The 21,555-nt window shown below is 41.8% G+C and overlaps 1 protein-coding gene across 14 annotated transcripts in view; it reads right to left on the bottom strand.

Moving 5' to 3' along the window:
- The window catches only part of Ptprt (protein tyrosine phosphatase receptor type T), a 1,105,935-nt gene that overhangs the window by 591,933 nt on the left and 492,447 nt on the right, over positions 1 to 21,555 (bottom strand). For all 14 annotated transcript variants that reach the window (XM_040732970.1, XM_040732973.1, XM_040732967.1 and 11 more), the window contains one exon: positions 15,881 to 16,174. In XM_040732970.1, coding sequence (XP_040588904.1) covers positions 15,881 to 16,174 — 294 coding nt within the window. The remainder of the gene's footprint in view (positions 1 to 15,880; positions 16,175 to 21,555) is intronic.

Genomic DNA, 21,555 nt, shown 5'->3' on the forward strand with positions numbered 1-21,555 from the left:
TCCAGAATATTCCATGGTGAACAAGGCATCCCCCCTGCCTAGAATTGTAGATTCCTTTGTGATTGTGATAGTCAACTACCCTTTGTCCCTTGATTCATAGCAGTAAAGGTCTTAGGGCTGACTGGCGAGGAGAGTGTAGATAATAGTGGATGTCTCTAGGGTTTTAAAGCACCCACCGAAGCCCCCATGTACTAAGTTCCTATTAAATGTAGACATTGATCCCCAAAGACAGAGTAATATGGTCAAATGACCTAAGAGTAGGGCCCTTTCCAGTCACTCAAGGCACTGTAAGTTCAGCAGATTCCTAGTCCATGTGACTCAGAAGAAATCATTTAAGTTCTATGGCCTCGGCAGTGATGGTGATAACATATCTACCTAATGGCTTGCAGGGGTACAGGCATTTTCAGAAAGGTTTTAAATTCCCCAACCCTATCCAATGTAGCAATATTACACCTGGTTAACAGGTGGGGAAATGGTTCAGAGCAGTCATATAAATTGTGCTAGTCCATCCAGCATCCAAATGAATAGACCTGTATCAAAAGTCAGATGAACCTGAAAACAAAACCCTCAGTGGACCATCCCTTGCTCCATTTGCAGCCCAGGGGCTTAGCAATGTAGGACTATGCCTGTAGCTTTCCAAACCACCAATGATTTGCTAAATGCAATTAAAAATAACCTCTCACATTTATATAGTGTTTTATAGTTTATAAGAATTCTTTTACATTCACACTTGACTCTAAGGGGGAGGCACTCTTAATTGGATAAGTTTTATGCAGTTTAGTAAAACAAAGAGAAAACATTTAGAGTGATCTAGAATTTCAAAATCTCTCTCTCTGTGTGTATGTGTGTGTGTGTGTGTGTGTGTGTAGATACATAAACAGGTATACTGAAAGCATTTTAAGGATGTTAGGGTTTATATTGCAGTGAAGAGACACCATAACCAAGGCAACTCTTACAAAAGAAAACATTTTATTTGAGTGATTTACAGTTCAGAAGTTCAGTCCATTATTATCAAGGTAGGACATGGTGGCATGCAGGCAAACATGGTGTTGGAGAAGGACCTGAGAATTCTACACCTTTGATCCACAGGAAATAGGAAGTGAACTGAACCACTAGCTATGGTTTGAGCATATGTGAGACCACAAAGTCTGCCTCCACAATGACATACTTCCTCCAACAAAGCCACAACCTCCAATAGTGCCACGCCCGATGAGTTTATGGGGGCCAATTACATTCAAACTACCACAGATGTTTTCCCTACTTAAATCTTTCATCTCAAAATTAGGCACCCCACCCTAACCCACTTAATGTTCAACTCAATGCAAATAATATGCAGATAGCTTTGGAAACAGAGCCTGGAGCAATTCAACTGCTTGGCACCATGCATAACATGACTGCAGTCCAACCAGGTGCTTTGAGTCTGAAATCTCCAGTACTTGGGAGGCTGAGGCAGGAGGATGACAAGATAAAAATAAATTTGGGCTATAGAGTTAATTTGTAGTGGGATTCTACTTCAAAAGAAGGTGTGGTGGTTAATCTTGGTTGTCAGCTTGACTAACTGCACCTGGAATCAAGTAAAATCCCAAGCACCTTGGCATACCTGTGGGGCATTTTACTTGAGTGGGTTATTTGAAATAGGGAGACACATCCCAAATCTGGACCATCATAGATCAGAAAACCCACCCTAAACCTGGGCCACACCTCCTATGACAGTTCTCATAACATGACATGGAAAAAAGAAGCACTTGCTTTCTTCCTGATTGCCCTCATTGTTGTCAGCAAGTTCATCTGCCCTGTTGCTGAGACATTCCTTCACTGATATTAGAACCTATTGCTTCAGAAGTCCAAAAAGACCAAAGACCAGAGGCTCTCTAGGACTTCACTGGGACTTGAATACCAGATTGAGGCTGCTGAGAAACCCAGTCTCATAGACATAACAATTAGGGTATTCTTGGTCTTTCTATCAGGAGACAGCCATTGTTGGACTTCCTGGGTTTCAGCCTGTAAGTTGGCTCTAATAAAGAGCCATTTAATGCATATGTATTCACCCTGTCCGGTCTGTTCCTTTAGAGAGACCTGACTAATACACAAGGAGGCTGGGGACTTAGTTTCCTAGTAGAGTGCTTGCCTAGCACGTGCAAACCTTGCTCAATAATCAGCACTTTAAGGGAAAAAATAAAAGAAGGCTTAGTTACCTTCATGTGCAAGGTGGGAGAGGGAGGGACAAAGGGAGATGAAAATGCAATATCTGTATGCTGACCATGTAGGCTCAGGAAGGAGTTGAAGTCATTTGCTAAGAAAACTCTTGCTTGTCCCATTAAACACCAACATGTATCCTGGGGAAGGGAAGAGTCCTGTGTTTTTAGAGCTGTCGATGAGTGGAGGAATGGCATGGTTTTGTGGTGAGATATTGGCATGGCCACCAAAATCTACACAAGAGTGAACCAGTCTAAAAGAGAATTGTAGTTCACACCTTTAATCTCAACATTAGGGAAGTATATAAGACAGAAGCAAGGTCTCAGAGGGACTTTTCCTTCTCCAGACACACTGAGGACAGGTTACAATCTGAGACTTGGTGAGAGCTTGTGGAGACAGGATCAGCCCATTCAGCCTGAGGTAGAGGTAAGAAGCTAGTGGCCAGCTGCGTTGCTTTTCTGATATTCAGCTTGAAGGCTGAACCCCAATATCAGTCTCTGGGTTTTTGTTTTTCCTATTAAATGATCTATGTTAGTCCTGCTTGGAGTGGGAGAGAACTGTCCATGTAGGAACATAGTTCTCACCTCAAAGGGAAGAAGAGATCATTTATTCTGGTGCCAAACATGAATGAGCATCACTCAGAACACAGATTCACATGGTTTTTCTAAATATCAGGCACTAACACCATAAAGGTTTCATGTAAGCCTTTCTACTTACAGAAAAAAAACAAAGTAAAATAATCAAGACATTTTCTAAATACAAAGGTTGGAAACTAGGTAGCCAGGTTATACCAGAGGGGACTGTTAAATAAATCTAAGATGCCACTTGATGACATTATTTGATTATTGTTGATGGAAGCAATTGATCTGCTAACACATCCAGAGGGGTTCATGAGAGTCACAAAGATGACGCAGACACTGGGGTAGGTAATGAATGGCTATTGAGGAGAATAAAGATAGTCCAAGATAATTTGTCTCTAGATCTTCAATATTCCAAATCTTTATATTCAAAGATGTTCTAATTAGTCATTCAGCCTTATAAAAATCTTAGCATAGCTGTGGCTTTTGGTTTTCTTCTTCTAGGAACTGTAGTTGAGAGGGAAAATTCAAAATCCTGGGCTGGTGTGATGGGAGCACCTTTGCTCTGGTTATCATTGGCAGGATACAGAATAGGGTTCTTGTCTATATTTCATAATTGTCTCATATAAATTACTCCAAATTGGGGCAGTATTTACACATTCAGGTATTTTGTTTGTTTGTTGTATATAATTTCTTTATTGCTTCTTTGGGAATTTCACATCATGCACCCTAATTTTGCTCAACTCCCAGTCCCTCTATCCCCTCCCTTCACCCCTGAAGCACCACCTCAAAATAAAATTTAAAAAAGTCAAACGAGAACAAAACAAAGCAAGCAAACGAACAAGAAAGATAACAAAATGAACAAACAAACATAAACAAACAGAAAGCCCTCTTTGCTTCTCCTTTCCCTCCTCCCAAATTTCCAACACCTCTTCATTCCACCTGGTGGCATGGGAGATTTGCGTCACATAGTATATATACCCCTTTGTCCCATCATGATTACTAGCAAATGTCTGTTGCAATGAGTCACTGTTCTGGTTCAAGGCCTCTGGTTTCTAGTACGCCATCATCACTGGACCCTCTAGGATATCCAGCGCTTCCTCAAGTCATAGATAGCTTGATGATATTGTTCCATAGGACCAGTCTTTTCAGGATCAACCGAATGCCTGGCTATGGGTCTGGGTGGCAGCCCTGCTAAGACAAGTCACTGGGCCACTTGCCTCAGGCAAGACAGAGCCAGCTCCCCTGTGCCCATGCCCTTAGGGTGGCTTCTCCTTTGTCTGTGGTGAGGGGTGGGGCCATCTCTGCAGAGAGCAGGGGTCAGCTCGCCAGTGTGGGTTAGGGCCAGCTCTCTTACTGCAGTGTCTAGCTTTCCCTTGGTCAGCCAAGGGTGGGACTGGCTCAGGATGGACCTCTAATTTCATCATGCACAGTTCCTATGGCATGCTGAGGTGACATTGGCTACAGACATCAACACAAATCCCAGATGAAGCTCAACTCAGACCCAGAGATGATCCTCAGCATCAGCCTGGTCCCTGATGACAACCTGGCTCTGGGTGGAAGCACTGGCTGTTCAGATTGGGATGGGGCTTTTGTGATTGCAGCACTCTTTCTCTTGGGGTATTTACCCTTTGTTCTCCTCCTGCTGCAGCTTTTCCTGCAGTCAGTTAAACCATTTGATTGTTAAATACTGCCAAAACCCACCATAGGCTTCACTCCTCCTTTTTCTCTTCCTGAGTGTGACCTTTCCAAACACAATCTTGATGAAGGATCTGCTCACTTTTAAGGAACTGAGACTCCTGCCAAATATAAGAACATATTTTCTTGTACTGATTATTTTATCTATATCTTAAAGTGCCTAATCTATCTGCAATTTATTTAGTATATCATGGTATATAAAATTCTATTTTTCCAATTACTATACTATATATAACTTATTAATCATGTGCATTTTTAAGAGCTTACACATTCAGATAAATTACTAAGTCCTGGTTCTCCATAGATTGTATTATTCGGAGCTTTAATTATGATAGTGATTATAAATGTTGATATCTCACAAAGAAATCCCCTCCTCCTGCCATTTTTCTAAGTGGTATGGATTACTCTCCCTAGCTATTTTTTCAGATCAATTTCTAAATCGCTTTGTTAAGTTCCAAAAAGAATCACATTAGGAGTGTGATGGCGATTATATTAAACCTATAAATTAATTTTGGAACAATGATATCTTCACAGTGCTAAATTTGCTAATCCAGTAGTATGATATATGGCTTCATTTATTCCAGTCTTGTTTTATCATCCTCAATAAAATTCCGTAGGTGTGTGTATTTTCATATAGATTCTGAGTCTTTCTTACTGTACTCCTAAACATTTATATTTTAATTGTGTTTGGGAATATGATATATTTCATTATATTTTTGTAACACGTTATTACTGGCATGTAACTATTGATTTTTATTTATTAACTTGGTGTCGAATCACAAGACTGAAATGAGTTTGTATTTCTACTAGCATTCTCTCTCTCCCCCCCCCTCTCTCTTTATCTCCCTCCCTCTCTCTAAAGTTTGCTTTAGTCTCTTGAGGTTTGAGACTGTAAGAACATTTTCCGCTTGAAATAAGAAAGCACCTTCCCATTGCTGGCTCACTAAGGATTCTGATCAGTAATGAAGGGTGAATTTCTATCAAATTACTTTCCAGCCTTTCCTGAGAGGAACATGTGGTTTTATGCTCTGACCACTAGAAGGAAACATTACACCAATACTTTTTCTGATACTCAAGAATTTCTCTCACCATATTCTGGGAGAAGCTCCACTTGGTCATGGTGTATTGATGCTTGCTAATCACACACAATTCTGGGGATCATATCAGACAGTGATCTTTGTAGCTCCTGAGCCTTAGTTGGCAATTTGAGAGGATCTAGAATCATGTGGGAGATGGGGATCTGGATGGCCCTGTGACAATTGCTATATGAAGACCATATTGATCATGGACTAGATCATTCCCATTCTTGACTAGAGCAAATCAAAGGGGATTTGGCAGCAGCAGGCACTCACTGTTCTCTGTCCCTGACCACAAATGTGACTGTGATGTGAACAGTTGCCAAGTTTCCTCTCACCCTAACTCCCCCACTGTGATGGACTATGTCCTGAGCTAGAGCCAGAGGAAACCCTTCTTTCCTTAATTTGCTTTTTTTAAAAAGGGATGCCGATTTCATTGATTTTCTTCATGTGAGCATGGGTCCACAAGTCGGAGGGCAACTTGCAGGAGTTGCTTTTCTCTCCTTCCACCATGTGAATCCCAGGAAAACGACTCAGGTGGTGAGGGCTGGCAGCAAGAGTCAGTCTGTAACTGACTGAGCTGTGAGGCTTGGCAGCAAGAGTCTTTGGCTGAGCTGTGAGGCTGAACTCCATGCCTGGGGCACTTGGGCAGGAGTGTGGCCTTGTTCATGTCAACTGACTCACAATCACTGGAGGAAATTATACACACCCTGAAGGCTGTGACAAGAATTACAAGATATCTAATGCCAGCTTCATGCTATACGAGTTACAGACAGTGAATATTTGTATTGACAGCCAATGTTTGCCTTAGAATAACCATCCATTTGATATATTTATCAGCTTAAGCTATTACAGTTTCAGGAGTGAGTGATCCTAATTTTAATGTATTTGGGGGGGGGCTATTTTTATCGAATGATCTTGATAACTAAATAGTATTAACTCTTGCTACCATTAATGTTTTTCTGTGGATCACTTTTCACTCAAATCTGAACCTTCAAGACTGGGAGAGACTGGGGCAACAGTGACCATTTTATCCTCATGCTTCTGCTTCTAGGAAGCCCCAAGTCCCTGGAGAGTTCAGGGTGGCAGGGACATCTAAGTGTGGGAGGATGTGGAATGATGCTTCTGTTGTTGCTCTGGAATTTGATGTAAGCCTCCCCCAATAAGAAGCAGTTAAATAAGGTGGTGTTCTAGAGAGAAGCACAAGGCTCCACCGACCATCCTTTCTAGAGGTTGCAAAGAAGAACCCACCTGGACCCTTCCAACACTATGCTCATTTCATATGCTACATGGTAGGGCCTAGAAGCAGAAACTTGTTGGGGTTGTAAAGCATAAGTGTTAAGAGAAAAGGCTTTACCTTACTCCACCTCTTCTGTAGGGCAAGGGAAGAAGGCTCTAAGGTGGCCACTTGTTCATGCTGTGTATGATAGAAAAGGAGAATAGTATACAAGAAGAGGAAAGCGAACACTTGGGACATCTAGAAGATACTTTGTGGTTCTTGTGGAGGCTCCAGACATGATGGAAATAAGAGCAGATTCCTCAGAAGTCAAACTTTCACTATTTACACATGATATGATGATTTACATAAGTGACCCAAAAAACTCCACCAGGAAACTCCTACAGCTGATAAACACCTTCATCAAAGTGGCAGGATATAAGATTAACTCAAAAATATCAGTAGCCCTACTATATACAGATGGTAAGTGGGCTGAGAAAGAAATCAGAGAAACGTCACCCTTTATAGTAGCCACAAACAACATAAAATGCCTTGGAGTAATGCTATCCAAACAAGTTAAATACATGTATAGCAAGAACTTTGAGTCTTTAAAGGAAGAAATTAAAGAAGATACCAGAAAATGGAAAGATCTCCCATGCTCTTGGATAGGTAAGATCAACATAGTAAAAATGGCAATCTTGCCAAAAGCAATCTACAGATTCAACACAATTCCCATCAAAATCCCAGCACAATTCTTCACAGACCTTGAAAGAATAATACTCAGATTTATATGGAAAAACAAAAGACCCAGGGTAGCCACAACAACCCTGTACAATACAGAAAAATCCGGAGGCATCACCATCCCTGACTTCAAGCTCTATTATAAAGCTATAGTCCTGAAAACAGCGTGGTATTGTCACAAAAATAGACAGGTAGATCAATGGAATTGAATTGAAAACCCTGATATGGACCCACACACCTACTAGCACCTGGTTTTTGACAAAGAATCTAAAATTATACAATGGAAAAAAGAAAGCATCTTCAACAAATGGTGCTGGCATAACTGGGTGCTGTCATGTAGAAGACTGCAGATAGATTCATATCTATCACCATGCACAAAACTTAAATCCAAATGGATCAAAGATCTCAACATAAATCCAGCCACACTGAACCTCTTAGAAGAGAAAGTGGGAGGTACCTACTTTCCCTAGAAATGCTCTAGAGAGGGAGGAGTGATGAGCAAAGGGGTCAAGACCAGACTAGAGAAACCCACAGAAGCAGCTGACCTGAACAAGGGGGTGCTTATGGACCCCAGACTGATATCTGGGAAACCAGCATAGGACCAATCCAGACCACCTAATGTGGGTGTCAGTTAGGAGGACTGGGTAGTCTATGGGACTTCTGGTAGTGGATAAGTATTTATCCTTAGTCTACAAATGGGCCTTGGGAGGCCATTCCACATAGAGGGATACTCTTTCAACCTAGACACACTGAGGAGGGCCTAGGTCCTGCTCCAAATGATGTGAGGGACTTTGAAGATCCCCCATGGAAGATTTCACCCTCCCTGAGGAGCAGAAAGGGAATGGGATAGGGGTTTGGTGGGGGGCAGGGGAAAAGGGGAGGGAGAAGGAACTGGGATTGACATGTAAAACAAGATTGTTTCTAATTTAAATTTTAAAAACTTGTATAAAAAAAGAGCAGACTCCTCCCTTATTTGAGCTTTCCCTCCATGGTTCTATGCACCTAGGGAAGAAGGCAGTATAGGAACACTAGAGAAAACAGAGAAGGGCCGGGTAACCTGTACTTCCATCTTTCTGAGGAAACAATGATCACAATTTATCTTCTGCAGTTGCCTCCAATCCTAAACTTACGGTGTATCAGCAGCAATTTCCTTTCAAGCATGGTGTGGTATGTATGAGGTTTTTGCCACTGGTCTTTAGAATCTATTGATTTCATTATTTCAATCTAGATGGGATGGGAATTTGTATTTCATTGGCTAATCTTGCCATGTTCCCTTAAGATTTATGGATCATTTCGCCTAGACTATAGAACAGGGCAGCAGTGGGGATAATGTTGTATTCACAATAGCACACACTCAGAAGGCAGTTCAAAGCCCTGAGCAAAACTATGCTATATCTGTTCCCTGTCAAGCATGCACCATCACGTCACAGATTATTCAGCCAAGTTTAGAGCAGTGAAGAAAAGGTTCCAAGGAGTTAGTGCCCTGACCCTGCTCTATTTTTGAAGACCCTTAAGTATTTCTTTTGTCTTTCTCTCTCACTCTGTGCTGGGGCAGAATTTCTCTCTAGAATGAAAAACCCTACTATGCTGGTCGTACTGTTCTCTTTGAGAAAAGAGACTCCTGAATATATGTAGGTGTTTAGAACTGTCCTCCTGTTTTTCCCCTGGACCTGCAAGGCCCTGTTCTTATATTTTTGACCTTCTAAAAGAGAAAGAGCTCCAAATAACACATGTCTCCATCTTATCTGGGTCTCTGGACAGAACCAGTAAAAGAACAATCTGTATCTTCCAAACTCCATCCACTCCATCAGGTACCATCACAGCTACTCATCAAGGAGGCAGGACACTTGCACAGCCACAAGCATTCCATCCTTCCCACAGACATCAGATCTTCTGTGTTAACCACAGCACTAGAGAAATGCTCTTATGATAGGGTCCATAATGCCCAAAGTAGAAAAGTAGTCCATGTTTTAACAGCCCCCTTCCCAAAACTGAGATCCCACTCTAAATTATGTCTAATGAAGGCTCTCTGGGTTTTGAGTTCTCTGCTAGGGACATATCTTATTGAGGCTCTGGGGGAAAATGTTTCTTAAATGAAAGAAAAGAAACAGAGGCACAGAGAAGTGAAGCAATACATCCCTGGTCATTCAGCTATCAAATGTCCCACTTGAAATAAAAACCAGAATCTCTTTGGCTTGAAGGTCTATATCCTTTTCACTAAATTCTAATGACTACTCTCACTTCATTGAGCTCAGCAATTTGAATTCCTCCTTTTTATCCCTCTGGAGAAAAGAGAGAACTAGACACATATCATTTCAAGTAGAAACCCATAAATATGTAAATAAAATATAACATGCAATCAGCCCTCAGGTGAAGGGAATAGAAAAAGAACCCTTGAAATCAGCAGCAGAGCAGGCATCTCTGCCCATGCAAAGTGAGTTTCCACTTGGGGGATCGGAAATTTGCTGGGCCACAATGAAGTGGGCTCTCAGGCAGTGGGTCTTTGATTTATAGGAACCAGCAATCACTCAGCTTACTATATGGATTGGTGAACCCAAAACAGCGATGTGAGGAGAGCTGCCTGGGGGTCTGGTTTAAGCTGAGATACTGGACTGCAGGAAAGAGGTTTCAAGGGGAGAAGAGACATATCTTTAGATTGATAACACCCTTATTTGAGATGAGTAGAAATGCTTGTAGAAAGCAAACCCAAGGTCAATGTGTGGGTGTTGTGTGGAAGCAGATCCTGGGGGACAGTGTGGCAGAGTCTTTTTGTGTGATGGTAGATGAGTTTTACCAGAAACCAACAGGTTGGTGCTTAGGGTTTTGGAACCAAAACCTACAGAAGAGCTGCAGAGTTAGGCTGGGTCAATATGGTATCTCTTGATTTCCCCAGTTAGTAACTATGGTAAACTTCCTTGGTGCCATTGCCTTTAGGGTTCTTTACAAACTCCAAATAATTAATGCAGTAGTCTGCCTCCTAGTGGTACTTGTTCTTCTTTTGATGTAAGGTATTGCTGTTTAACTCATGACTTCCCTGTAACCAGTATGCTGGGGAATACAGATGTGTCTCACAATGCCTGACTGTATGTGGAATCTAAAGGATTTTTCTCATATGTGGCCCCAACCTGATTTCTATGGCATTGAAATTAACACTGGGAAGATAAATCAATAAGAGCTCAGATGCTTCAGCATGGACACATTCTGTGTGACCCTCTCTTTAGGAGAAAGGTTTAAAGTGAGATGCTCTTTGCAAAGCATCCCTAAACTCCCATTACTACTACCTGAATATCCACTGTCTGGGGTATGCTACAGCAGAGATTCTCAACCTTCCTAATGCTGTAAACCTTTAATACAGTTCCACATGTATTATTTTGTTGCTACTCAATTTTGCTACTGTTATGAATCATAATGTAAATGTCTGATATACAGAATATCTGTTGTGTGGCCCCAATGAGGTTGTGATTCACAGCTTGAGAACCACTGTGCTAGAGGAAAAGACTCAATGTTCTCCATAAGAAAACTGCCCAGAAAGCAGACAATGCTGTGAGCATCATTTTCTGAAATGGGATTTCCATGAGATGGTGAAGAACAAGAGAATGTGACCCACTTTCTAGATGTATGGTAGTCCTGAAAAAGCAAGCAAGCCAGCCTTCTTGTCTGTATGTTAATGGTTCACAATAATAACACCCATAACAGAAGCATCAACAGCTAGTGATTTGTTTCATTACAGGAGACTGAAGAGCATTTTGAGATTTTCAAAACACTTTGATATACATCATTGTCTTTGCCCCTAGGCCTTTATCTCAGGAAAGATGATGAATGATTAAAATGAGGGAAAGAAACAAAATGATGAATTAAAAATGAATGAAGCATTTTAAGAGGAGAGCATGAAGACAGGGAAAATTAAACTGATTTTACTAGTGCTAAGGAGGCCCCCGACCCTAACATCAAGGTGACGTTAGGGAAGTTCTTATGGACAAAGTTTAATTTCTTAAGCTCTAGACTATTCATCTTGCCTGCTATTCATCCTCCCCCAAACACATCATACTCACTCCCTTATCCATCTTCAGCATTTGCCATCTCAAAATTTGGTTCTCCCTCTCATATCTCAGTCACGTATTCCACAAGCCCTAGACATCACCTTAGACCCTCTTCACCTATCCCCACAATTACACATTCCTGTGAATTTTTCTATGGTATAACTAGCACAGTGTGTGCTCTGAACTCCTTCCTGTTGGTCCTGGACACTCTATAGCCAAACTCTTAATGTCTCCTTCCTCAATTGTCAGACTCGGCTTATCTGGTCATACCTAGTAGAACAAGAATACACCCCACCTGCCCTCACTGACTTGGCTGCTCTGGTATCTTTTGGGGGCTTAGCTGTTCTTATAACTTAACCACTGCCAAGCGTCTTCCCCTGCCTGTCCTGTCTTTTCAAAGACAGCCTCTTCCCCCACTGCCTAGAACAGAGTTTGGCTCATAGAATAGAATGAGTGAGTGTTTGATAGAAAGGACAAATGCAGCCATTCATTTTTAACTGGTCTCCATAGTTACTACCCAACCCCATACTCGAGAGAACACCCCCAACCCAGGACTGGAAACTTCCTTCAAAGCAGTGGTGAGGTGCCCCTTTGTGCCAGGAAACTTAGCTCTAAGCACTTATGTGCTGTGTAGCCTGTGATAATTGTCTGAGTGTCAGTCTACCTCTCAGAGCTCAAGTCACACAGTCAGTGGGTCTAATGACAAGGGCAAGCCAATGAGCCGGAGACGCTTCTGCTGTACGGATGTGCAGCTGTAGGAGTCAGGACCTCTGGTTGCTAGGCCTTACTCTTATACTTTCTGGTTCATTGGGTCAGAAGAGACTAGGCCTGGCTTCACATGAAACTTAATTCTTTTGGGCTGTTGTGACACAATACCATATACTGGATTATTTATACATAATGGAAATGTACTTTTTATAGTCCTGGTAAAAGCTGGATTCCAGGCCATAGACCCATCTCCACACTATGCCCTCACATGTGAGTAAGCATGAGAAACTCTGGGAGCTCTTTCATAATGGTGTAAATCTACCCATGATGTAGTTACACCAAAGGCTCCATCTCCTTTATCATCATATGGAGACCCATGTTTCAATGGAAGAGTCAGGGTAAACAAAACTGCCCAATCTCTAAAAATACTGATGTCTCTGGTCCAGGAATCCCACACTGAGAAATGCTGTTCTAGTTGTGCCTAAGGACACTGCTTGCTGATCCTGTCTTACTCAAAAAAGCATGTTATTTCAACATCAAAACTTCATGTTTATATCTTACCCCTTTTCTATTTCTCTTAAATCTCTATCTAGTCTGCAAATTCCTCTGGGCAGAAATTATACTTTCCACAGTCTGCACTCTCTCATTTTCTGTTTTGCAAAATAATGAGTACATTTCCAGTGTGATTAATAATAGAATAGGAAAAGAGGGAAAATTCCAAATACCAGTGGTAATAAAGAGCATCTACAAATGGATACTAGCCCTAGATTCTCTTAAAAATTAATTATGAAGCAAAGAACATTCTACTATCAGTGGCAATGGAAAAAAGATTATTTTCTTTATGACACATTTTGCAGAATGTAGGTTATTTGAGATTTAAGTCTAACTTACTTAAACACCAACATTTCTGGAAATATAATACCACAAACAACATTTCAACTCATAATTTTTACAGTGATAGTCAGACCATTGTGCCTGTGACATGTAAAAGCCATTATAGAGTTGTGGCAACTGTCTGCAATAGGTTATAAATTTTTATTGAGATGATCTTCTCACGACTGAATTTCTAAGTGTATTATATGATCAGGAGCAAAAAAGTCCATGGGGCTTTGAAAGTGCTCCGAATATCATTTCCAAAGATCAAAGCCCCTCAAAGCCCTTACATTTACGTTATGGAAAAAGAGCAGCCTTATCAACAGGTTCAAATCAATTATTTTTATGAATGACTATTACATTGCAGAGCTGAGGTAAGGAATTACCTGGCTTAATAACATATCCTTCTGTCCTTTGAAAGCAGTCAGCTTCATAATCAGGTTTCAATGAGAAATTTTACGAAAGACCTGTTTAGAAAAATCATTGGGAAAATGGACTCTCTGTTCATCATAGTGGTTCAATAATTTTCAAAGGAGTAAGCCTGAGCCATAGAAATATTAGTGATCCTTGGCTTCTGCACTATCAGAAGCATTTCTGAGACACTTAAGAGTAGCTGCTGTCAGTTCTGCTCTAACACTCAAAGTGGTTCATGAACAACTAAAAATTCAAGTTTGTTCCAAAGCAATTGATCTATGAGGGAGTAATGTAAGCACAGAGCAAATGCTACATCAGCTTATATGCGATGTGTCCACAGAAGACAAAAGTAAAGTAAAAACTCCAAGCCACACAGAAATACACACACACACACACACACACACACACACACACACACACACCTCTAGCACCTGACTGGTCTCTCAGTTCACCACTCTTATAAGACACACCCATTTCCACCTTGTGGTTCCTTTCTACCTATTTCAGATGGCTTCTTCCTGCCTCCTAGCTTGTAACTCACAGGCTGCAAACCCCTCCCTTTACTTATAAAAGACAAAAACTGAGCTTTCCGGGAGGTGTCTTCTGGATGCATTATAGCATTTTGCACTTCCTAATCCACTTGATGTCTAAAATTTTGCTCCCTTGCTCATTAAATAGTTCTCCTTTTTTCATGTGTTACTAAGGAAGGGAGGAGTGCTCTACCCCTACTATTCCTCCTATGTTCTTTACAGCATAATTCACCAAGGGGCAACAATTTCAGGGCCAATGCTCTCAAATTGTAACAGCCCTGATGTAGGATAATGCTCTTGTACATTGTAAAGATTTGCCACTCATATTGTTTAGTAAAATTCTGATTGACCAGTAGCCAGGTAGGAAGTATAGGCAATGCTACTAGACCAGGAGAATTCTGGGAAGAGGAAGGCAGAGAGTGAGTCACCAGCCAGAGGAAGCAAAATGAGAATGTCTTACTGAGAAAAGATACCAAGGCATGTGACTAAACATAGATAAGAATTATGGGTAATATAAGTTGTAAGAGCTAGATAGAGCCATAAGCCAAATATTTTATAATTAATATAAGCCTTCATGGTTTTATTGGGACTAAATGGCTGTGGGACCGGGCAGGACAGAAACTTCCATCCACACAGGTCTGATGCAACATCCTCTACTGTGTCCCATGTTGGTGCACTCATGGATTCTTCACTACTACCTTAGAAGCATTTCTGCCTCATTTTCCCTCAGAAGTCCTTACTGGATGCTTCATGAAGCCTGGCACCACAGCAGTATGTAGCCCTGAGCTCAGCATGTGATACCAGGGCCGCATACCTCTCTATTCATCATGGTGCAATCAAAGATCCAGAGCTCTGCAGCCAGAAAACCCGAGTGCAAATCCGACTGTACCAGTGGTCAATTCAATGAACATGGATAAAGTTAGAAAATACTGAGCCACTCTCCCTTCGTGTATACACAGAACAAAAAGCACTTACAGGGAATGGTATTTGAAAGTGATTAGATAACGTGAGGTTTAGAAAAATGATCACCAATCTCTTTTAATTTCATGGGTTCCATTCAGAGATCTATTCTTAGCCAACAGGCAAAGCAAAGAGGCCTCAGGGATATAGTCATATCCAGAGAACCGTCTCAATCACATGCATGCCAGTGGTGCTTAAGCAGGAACATCAGGGAAACAGTTGGAGCCAGAAATCCATAGTTAAAGTAGATCCCAGAGACCCCCAGAAGGACTTCCCCAAGTCACACTCTTTAGCCCCCAGAGGATATAGAGTGCGGGTGTTTTGAGGGACCAAGGCAGTTTCAGAATCATTTCTGAGACTCTGGCAAAGTCAGGAAGCTATAAAGATGTAACTGCTACAAGAGTCTCCTCAGAGACAAAGCTAGAACCAGGAAGCATCAGGGCAATGACCAGATTCAGGGATCACAGGTCAAAAAAACTATACATATTAGATATATATAACTGGAAACAGAAACCTGAAGGGATGTAGTTGACATGGAGACTTTAAGAGTACAATCAGAGGTTAGATCCCTTGGAGACACAGAACCAAAACCCCCAGAGACATGCAAATGGCACCAGGATTCCTCACAATGATGGATCCAATGTCCCACCAGAAATACTATCAACACCATGAGTGTCTCCATTACATAACCAAAGATAGAAGATTCTAGAATCAAATCCGAAGCTGACAGTATCTCTCATGTCTGAGCAAGCCCTTAATTTTTTTTTCCATCAAAGGAAGCACATTTGCACCAGAGAAACCTATACACAAGAGGCAAGAGGAGGGTCAGAATTTGGAGGGACATCCTTACCGGCACACTTGGTCCTGGTGGTAAGGGGAGGCCCTGGTGGTCCTGTGCCCCCCTCGCCTGGTCGTGTGAGCAGCACCCGGATCTCATACTCCACATCAGGGTCCAGATGCCAGAGCTTGTAGTTGGGGGAGTCCACGATGTGGGTCTCGGCCCAGGTACCTGTGGTAGTGCGGTATTCTACTTCCTTCAGAATGATGGGGCCATCTCCAATAATGGAGTTGGCATTTGGCTTAATCCACAGGTAGGTGGCCCCGACAGCCAGCAGTTCTGGAGGAGCGATGGGCGTGGGAGGCTCTGTAAGAAAGAAAGCAAGCAAGGGGATTTCAGTCTAAGTTGTTTACAAAATACAATCTGAGCATGTAAGGGAAAGTGGCCAGACTTCTCAGCAAAACCATAGAGAGGGCTGCCAAGATGGCTGGGCAGGTAAATGAACTTGCTGCCAACCATGACACCTTGGTGGAAGGAAAGGACCAAATCCCAAAAGTTGTCCCTGACCTCCATTTTATGTGGCATATCCATGTGCATCTCTCTCTCTCTCTCTCTCTCTCTCTCTCTCTCTCTCTCTCTCTCTCTCTCTCTCTCTCTCCCCCCCCATGCTACCATTGAGTATTACTTATGTGAATATGTGTTTAGGGATGACTGGTTGATTGCATAACCGGTCAGGGGCTGATTCCCCCCCCCCTTCAGCAGCCATTAGTTGCCTGTAGGTATTCCTCTAAGGAGTGGAGCCTTGTGAGACTTTTTATCATCCATGCTGGCAAATCATCTCATGTTGTCATTATGTGGGTATTGTTTAGGGAACCAAATTATTGCAATATCATGGGTGTAACTCTCATACATATAAGACACTCTCTCATATCAGATCCCCTCATTCTATAGCTCTTATAACCTTTCACCCTTTCCATGATTTACTTTGAGCCTTAGTTGTAGGGGTCACATTATAGATAGATGTGATAGAACACCCCATGGTCTACACTTTACCAAGTGTGGGTGTTCTGGTTAGTTTTATGTCAATTTGACACAAGCTAAAGTCATCATAAAGGGAGGATCCTCAATTAAGAAAATGTCCCCATAAAACTAGGCTGCAGGCAAGGTTTTAGGGCATTTCCTTTTCTTGTCTTCTTCTTCTTCTTCTTCTTCTTCTTCTTCTTCTTCTTCTTCTTCTTCTTCTTCTTCTTCTTCTTCTTCCTCTTCCTCTTCTTCCTCTTCTTCTTCTTCTTGCTTTTTATTAATTTGTTTACATTCCAATCTCAAGTCCTCCTCCCACTCTCCCCACCACCCCACCACCTCTCATCTGCTTCCTCCCCTAGGAAGTCTACTCAGTCTGTTCCATCATCTTGTTGAGGCAGGACCAAGGCACCTCTCCACTCCCACACCTCTGTGTCTAGGCTGAACAAGGTATCTCTCCAAATAGAGTGGGCTTTAGGGTGTTTTCTTAATGACTATTTGCTATGGGAAGGCCCAGTCCATTGTGGGCATTGTCAGTTCTGGGCTGGTGTTTCTGGGGTCTATATGAAAAGACCAAGCCAAGAGGACTAGCCAGTAAGCAGTAGTCCTCCATAACCTCTGCATTGGCTCCTGCCTCCAGTTTGAGTTCCTGTCCTGACTTCCTCCGCATAAGCTAGATAAACCCTTTCCTCCTGATATTGCTTTGGTAATGGTGTTTCATCATAACAATAGTAACCCTGACTAAGACAGTGAGTTTCCCTAATTATTGCCATCTACTGCAAAAGGAATTTTCTTTGACAGGGTATAGCAGCAAAACTTGTCTGTGGACAGAAAGACCCATATTTAGAATACAGTTGAGCACTATACTAATCTAGAAAAGTGGCTGTAGTAGGTCTTCCTTTGGAATCCTTGGAGTCACTAACCATGGGCAGCTGAATAGGTGTACAGTACCATCCATAAATTCCCTCCTATTAAGGAGCCTTAAGTCCAATTAGACAGCTGATGGATAATCACAAGACATCGCTGAAACTATTGTACCACTGGTAACATCTTGCCAGGCTGGTCATTGTAATGGTTAGTAGGTGGCTGGCTAAAACTACAAATTGCTTTTCTACTGTGGCAGCCTACACAGAACCTTTGGATGCTGTGAGAACTAGTCCTCAAGGAGGAGGCTCTCAGGCTGGTTCCACCTCATTTTACACAGACTGTCAGCAGAAATCCTCTGCAGATGGTGGGATGAACACAGATAGGAAAAGGATGATACAGCAAGAGTTCAGCTTCTCCTGCACACTGACAGGCTCCTGCCAGCAGTGAGTGTCCTTGACTAACAGGAGTATAGCAGGAATCAAGGGCCAAAGGACAGGTCATACCAACTTCTTTAATAACTGATCTATGTGGCACCTTCCTTAGGCAATATATATTGAACCAAATAGATATAACCAAACTCACAGAGCAATGAAAATGGGATGAATCCCATAACCCCATGGAAGGGTCTCTTTATATAGGTCAGGTTGGCCTCAGACTCGCTATGTATCCCAGACTGGCCTCAAATACCAGGTTCTCTTGCCTTGGCCTTCCAAATTCAGGGATTGCAGGTAATGCATAAGTATGCTTTACCATCTGGTCATTTATTTTAAGATGTTTTTCAGGCTTTATTTTATTTTCTGAAAAATATTTTATTTGGAGCTGGAGAGAGAGCTCAGTGGATAAGAGCCTTTGTTTGCTTTTGAAGAAGACCTGAGTGCAAATCCTAGCATGCACAAGGTGACTCATAACCATCTGTAACTCCAGTTCCAGGGTATCTTATGCCTTACTCTAGCATCTATGGATGGCAGACATACAAATGGTACACAGACACACAATCAGGTTAAACATCCATACACATAAAATAAAATAAAGTAAATCTTTAAAACATAAACCCTTTATTTAATATTCTTACATGCATATTATTTTCACAAGACTCCCACAAGATGAACCAAAGTCCCAGCATGGATGTGGAGGAGCTTGTGAAATACCACCCCTGTCTGAGAAGATACAGTATCTACTGGAAAGGGAGAGTCACTTTTGTCAGAGATGTGGATTGTAAGATGCAATCAATGATCCAAAGAATTTTTTTATTTTTGGTTGTGCATAAGTGTGTGAGTATTTACATGTGAGTCTATGTATCTGCAGAGACAAAAGAGAACATCCACTCTCTCAGGCTTGGAGTTACAGGTAGTTGTGAGCTGCTTGATATGGGTGTTGGGAACTCAACACTGTGTAGTGGCATCAGAAAAGGAAGTACTCTTAACCACTGAAATCTCCCAAGCATCCCCCACCCACATTTTGATTTTGTTTGTTTTTAAACAAATTTGGTATGTTCATTATTTTTATTTGTGACAAACACAGAAGTAGAACAACAACCACAAAAGGTAAGAAAGAGAAAGTGTGTCCTCTCCTATCTTACATCTTTCCTTTCAATGACACATAGACCAGATGCAGGTGGGTTTTACTTCCCTCACTTTAAGACTCCTAATAGTTCCAGTTATATGCTAGGGGGAAGGGGGTTTTACTGTCTTTTCTAGGTACTGACTAACTACCTAGTTATGTTTCCACTGTTGGCATACGGGTTGTTCTAAGTTCAGTTATGGTAAATAATTCTGTAACAGACATCTCTGTGCAAATGATCTCAGGCCTCCTTGTCTGATTCCTGTAGAGTTTTATGACCAAAGGCCAGGAGTGGGGTTATCTGGCAAGGGGAGTGAACAAGTCCTTGAGCTCTATAGCAGAATGTAGAGGTGATGGGGTGAGAAGTCAAATGCCCATTTATTTAAGAACTCCCTACTGGAGAGTCTCTGAGCAAAGTAGGGAGTGAGTTTAGTTTGGAACTCAGGTGGAGAATGCAGGATAGAGACTCATCCTGTTTTTCCTTTTAATTAAATGCCTAGCATTAAAGATTCTCCAGAAGCAGAATAATTTGCTATCAACCAGGGGTGGACGATATCCTCCCAGTGTGCCTGGAAGCACATCTTGAGGGGCAACTTCAGATTGCCTCTATTACAGCTTGCCATTTGGTCAGAGCAGGGAATTAAGCAGATTAGTCAAGCTAGGTGCTTTCCTTTACAAAGCCATGGAGGTTATTACTCAAGACCTTGTTATCTCAAAGGTGTTTGCAAATTGATTTTGGGATAATTTGTTCCAGGTAGAGAAGTTAAGTTGGCAGGCAGATAATTTCTGGACTCATCCTTTGTGCATTTTAAATATATAGAGCCTCAGACGGCCATTATCAACTCTCAGGAGCTCCCATCAGTCTCCAATGAGGCCTCAAGGGTGATATTTTGTAACTCCATGATGACTCTGCCTAATTCCTTAACATAATTATTCACAGACCTGCTCTGGACAGGATGAAGAGCAACCCACCCCAATTCTGTGGGGGCTGAGCAGTGGCTGCATTCAGCTCTCCCATTGACTTTCTACCATGGTTTACTGCTCTCCTATTTCAGGCATTAGCAGTTTTCAATTTCTGACCACCAGAAAGAAAACATGGTATTAATCTTTCCAAACATTTACTCTCTTTTCGTGTATTTCTAATGGTAGGTACAACTACAATAACAAACATCTTGAGAGTATAAATGTCCCCATCTCAAGTGGCTTGCAGGTTCACAAGTTCATGTGCGGTCTAGGCATTGTGGCTCTCACTCACTCTCTCTCGCCCCCTCCCTGCCTGTCTGACTGACTGTCTGTCTTCTCAGAATAGATCACATAAGTTCACCATAGTGTTTCCTGTTTTTTAAGTATCCTGAAGGCATCAGATTATTGCTTTTAGCTTTTACATTTTGGTTTTTCTCTTTTCAGTGACATGCTGGTTTAAAACTGGTGTTATTTAGAAGGTATATAGACCAGTGTTAAAAGAAAAAGAAAGCCGGGCGGTGGTGGCGCATGCCTTTAATCCCAGCACTCGGGAGGCAGAGGCAGGCGGATCTCTGTGAGTTCGAGGCTGGGCTGGACCGATAGCCTCCAAAACAATACAGAGAAACCCTGTCTCGTAAAAACAAAAAAAAAAAAAAAAAAAAAAAAAAAGAAAAGAAAAAGAAAGCAGTGAGGAGAGACAGGACTAGAGATGCAGCTTGGTTGTTATGTGTTAATCTAGCCCTGTCTCGTAAAAACAAAAAAAAAAAAAAAGAAAAGAAAAAGAAAGCAGTGAGGAGAGTCAGGACTAGAGATGCAGCTTGGTTGTTATGTGTTAATCTAGCCCAGAGCCCAGAGTTCAATCCACAGCACTATATACACTGGATGTAGTAGCCCACACCTATAAGCCCAGGACTCAAGAAGTAGAGGCAGGAGGGTCAGAAGTTTAAGATAATCTTTGGATACATGATGAATTCTAGACCAGTTTGAGGCACAAAAGACCCCACCTTTAAAAAAGAAAACTGTTTTCAAATTCACCTTTCTTCACACCAAGGACTTCACTGGGGTCTCACAATGAACGACTTGGCAAACAGAAGTTCTATATGAGAGAAATTTCATCTACAAACCTGTGCATCTCACTTAAATTGAAACAATCTGCACATGGAATCCAGTGGGCAGATAAACACAGGCACTGTACCATGAAATTAGAGGGTATCATAGCTGAGAAAAGCAGCAATGACAAACTGCTATATGGGTCATACTGCAGGGGACAGTCTGTGGAGGGGCCTATTGACCAGGGAAGGTTTTTCGGGGGGAATTTAGGGGAGAGGATTATTGGG

Source organism: Mesocricetus auratus, unplaced genomic scaffold (genome assembly GCF_017639785.1).
Source record: "Mesocricetus auratus isolate SY011 unplaced genomic scaffold, BCM_Maur_2.0 Super-Scaffold_100028, whole genome shotgun sequence".
In the NCBI taxonomy this organism is placed as follows: Eukaryota; Metazoa; Chordata; class Mammalia; order Rodentia; family Cricetidae; genus Mesocricetus; species Mesocricetus auratus.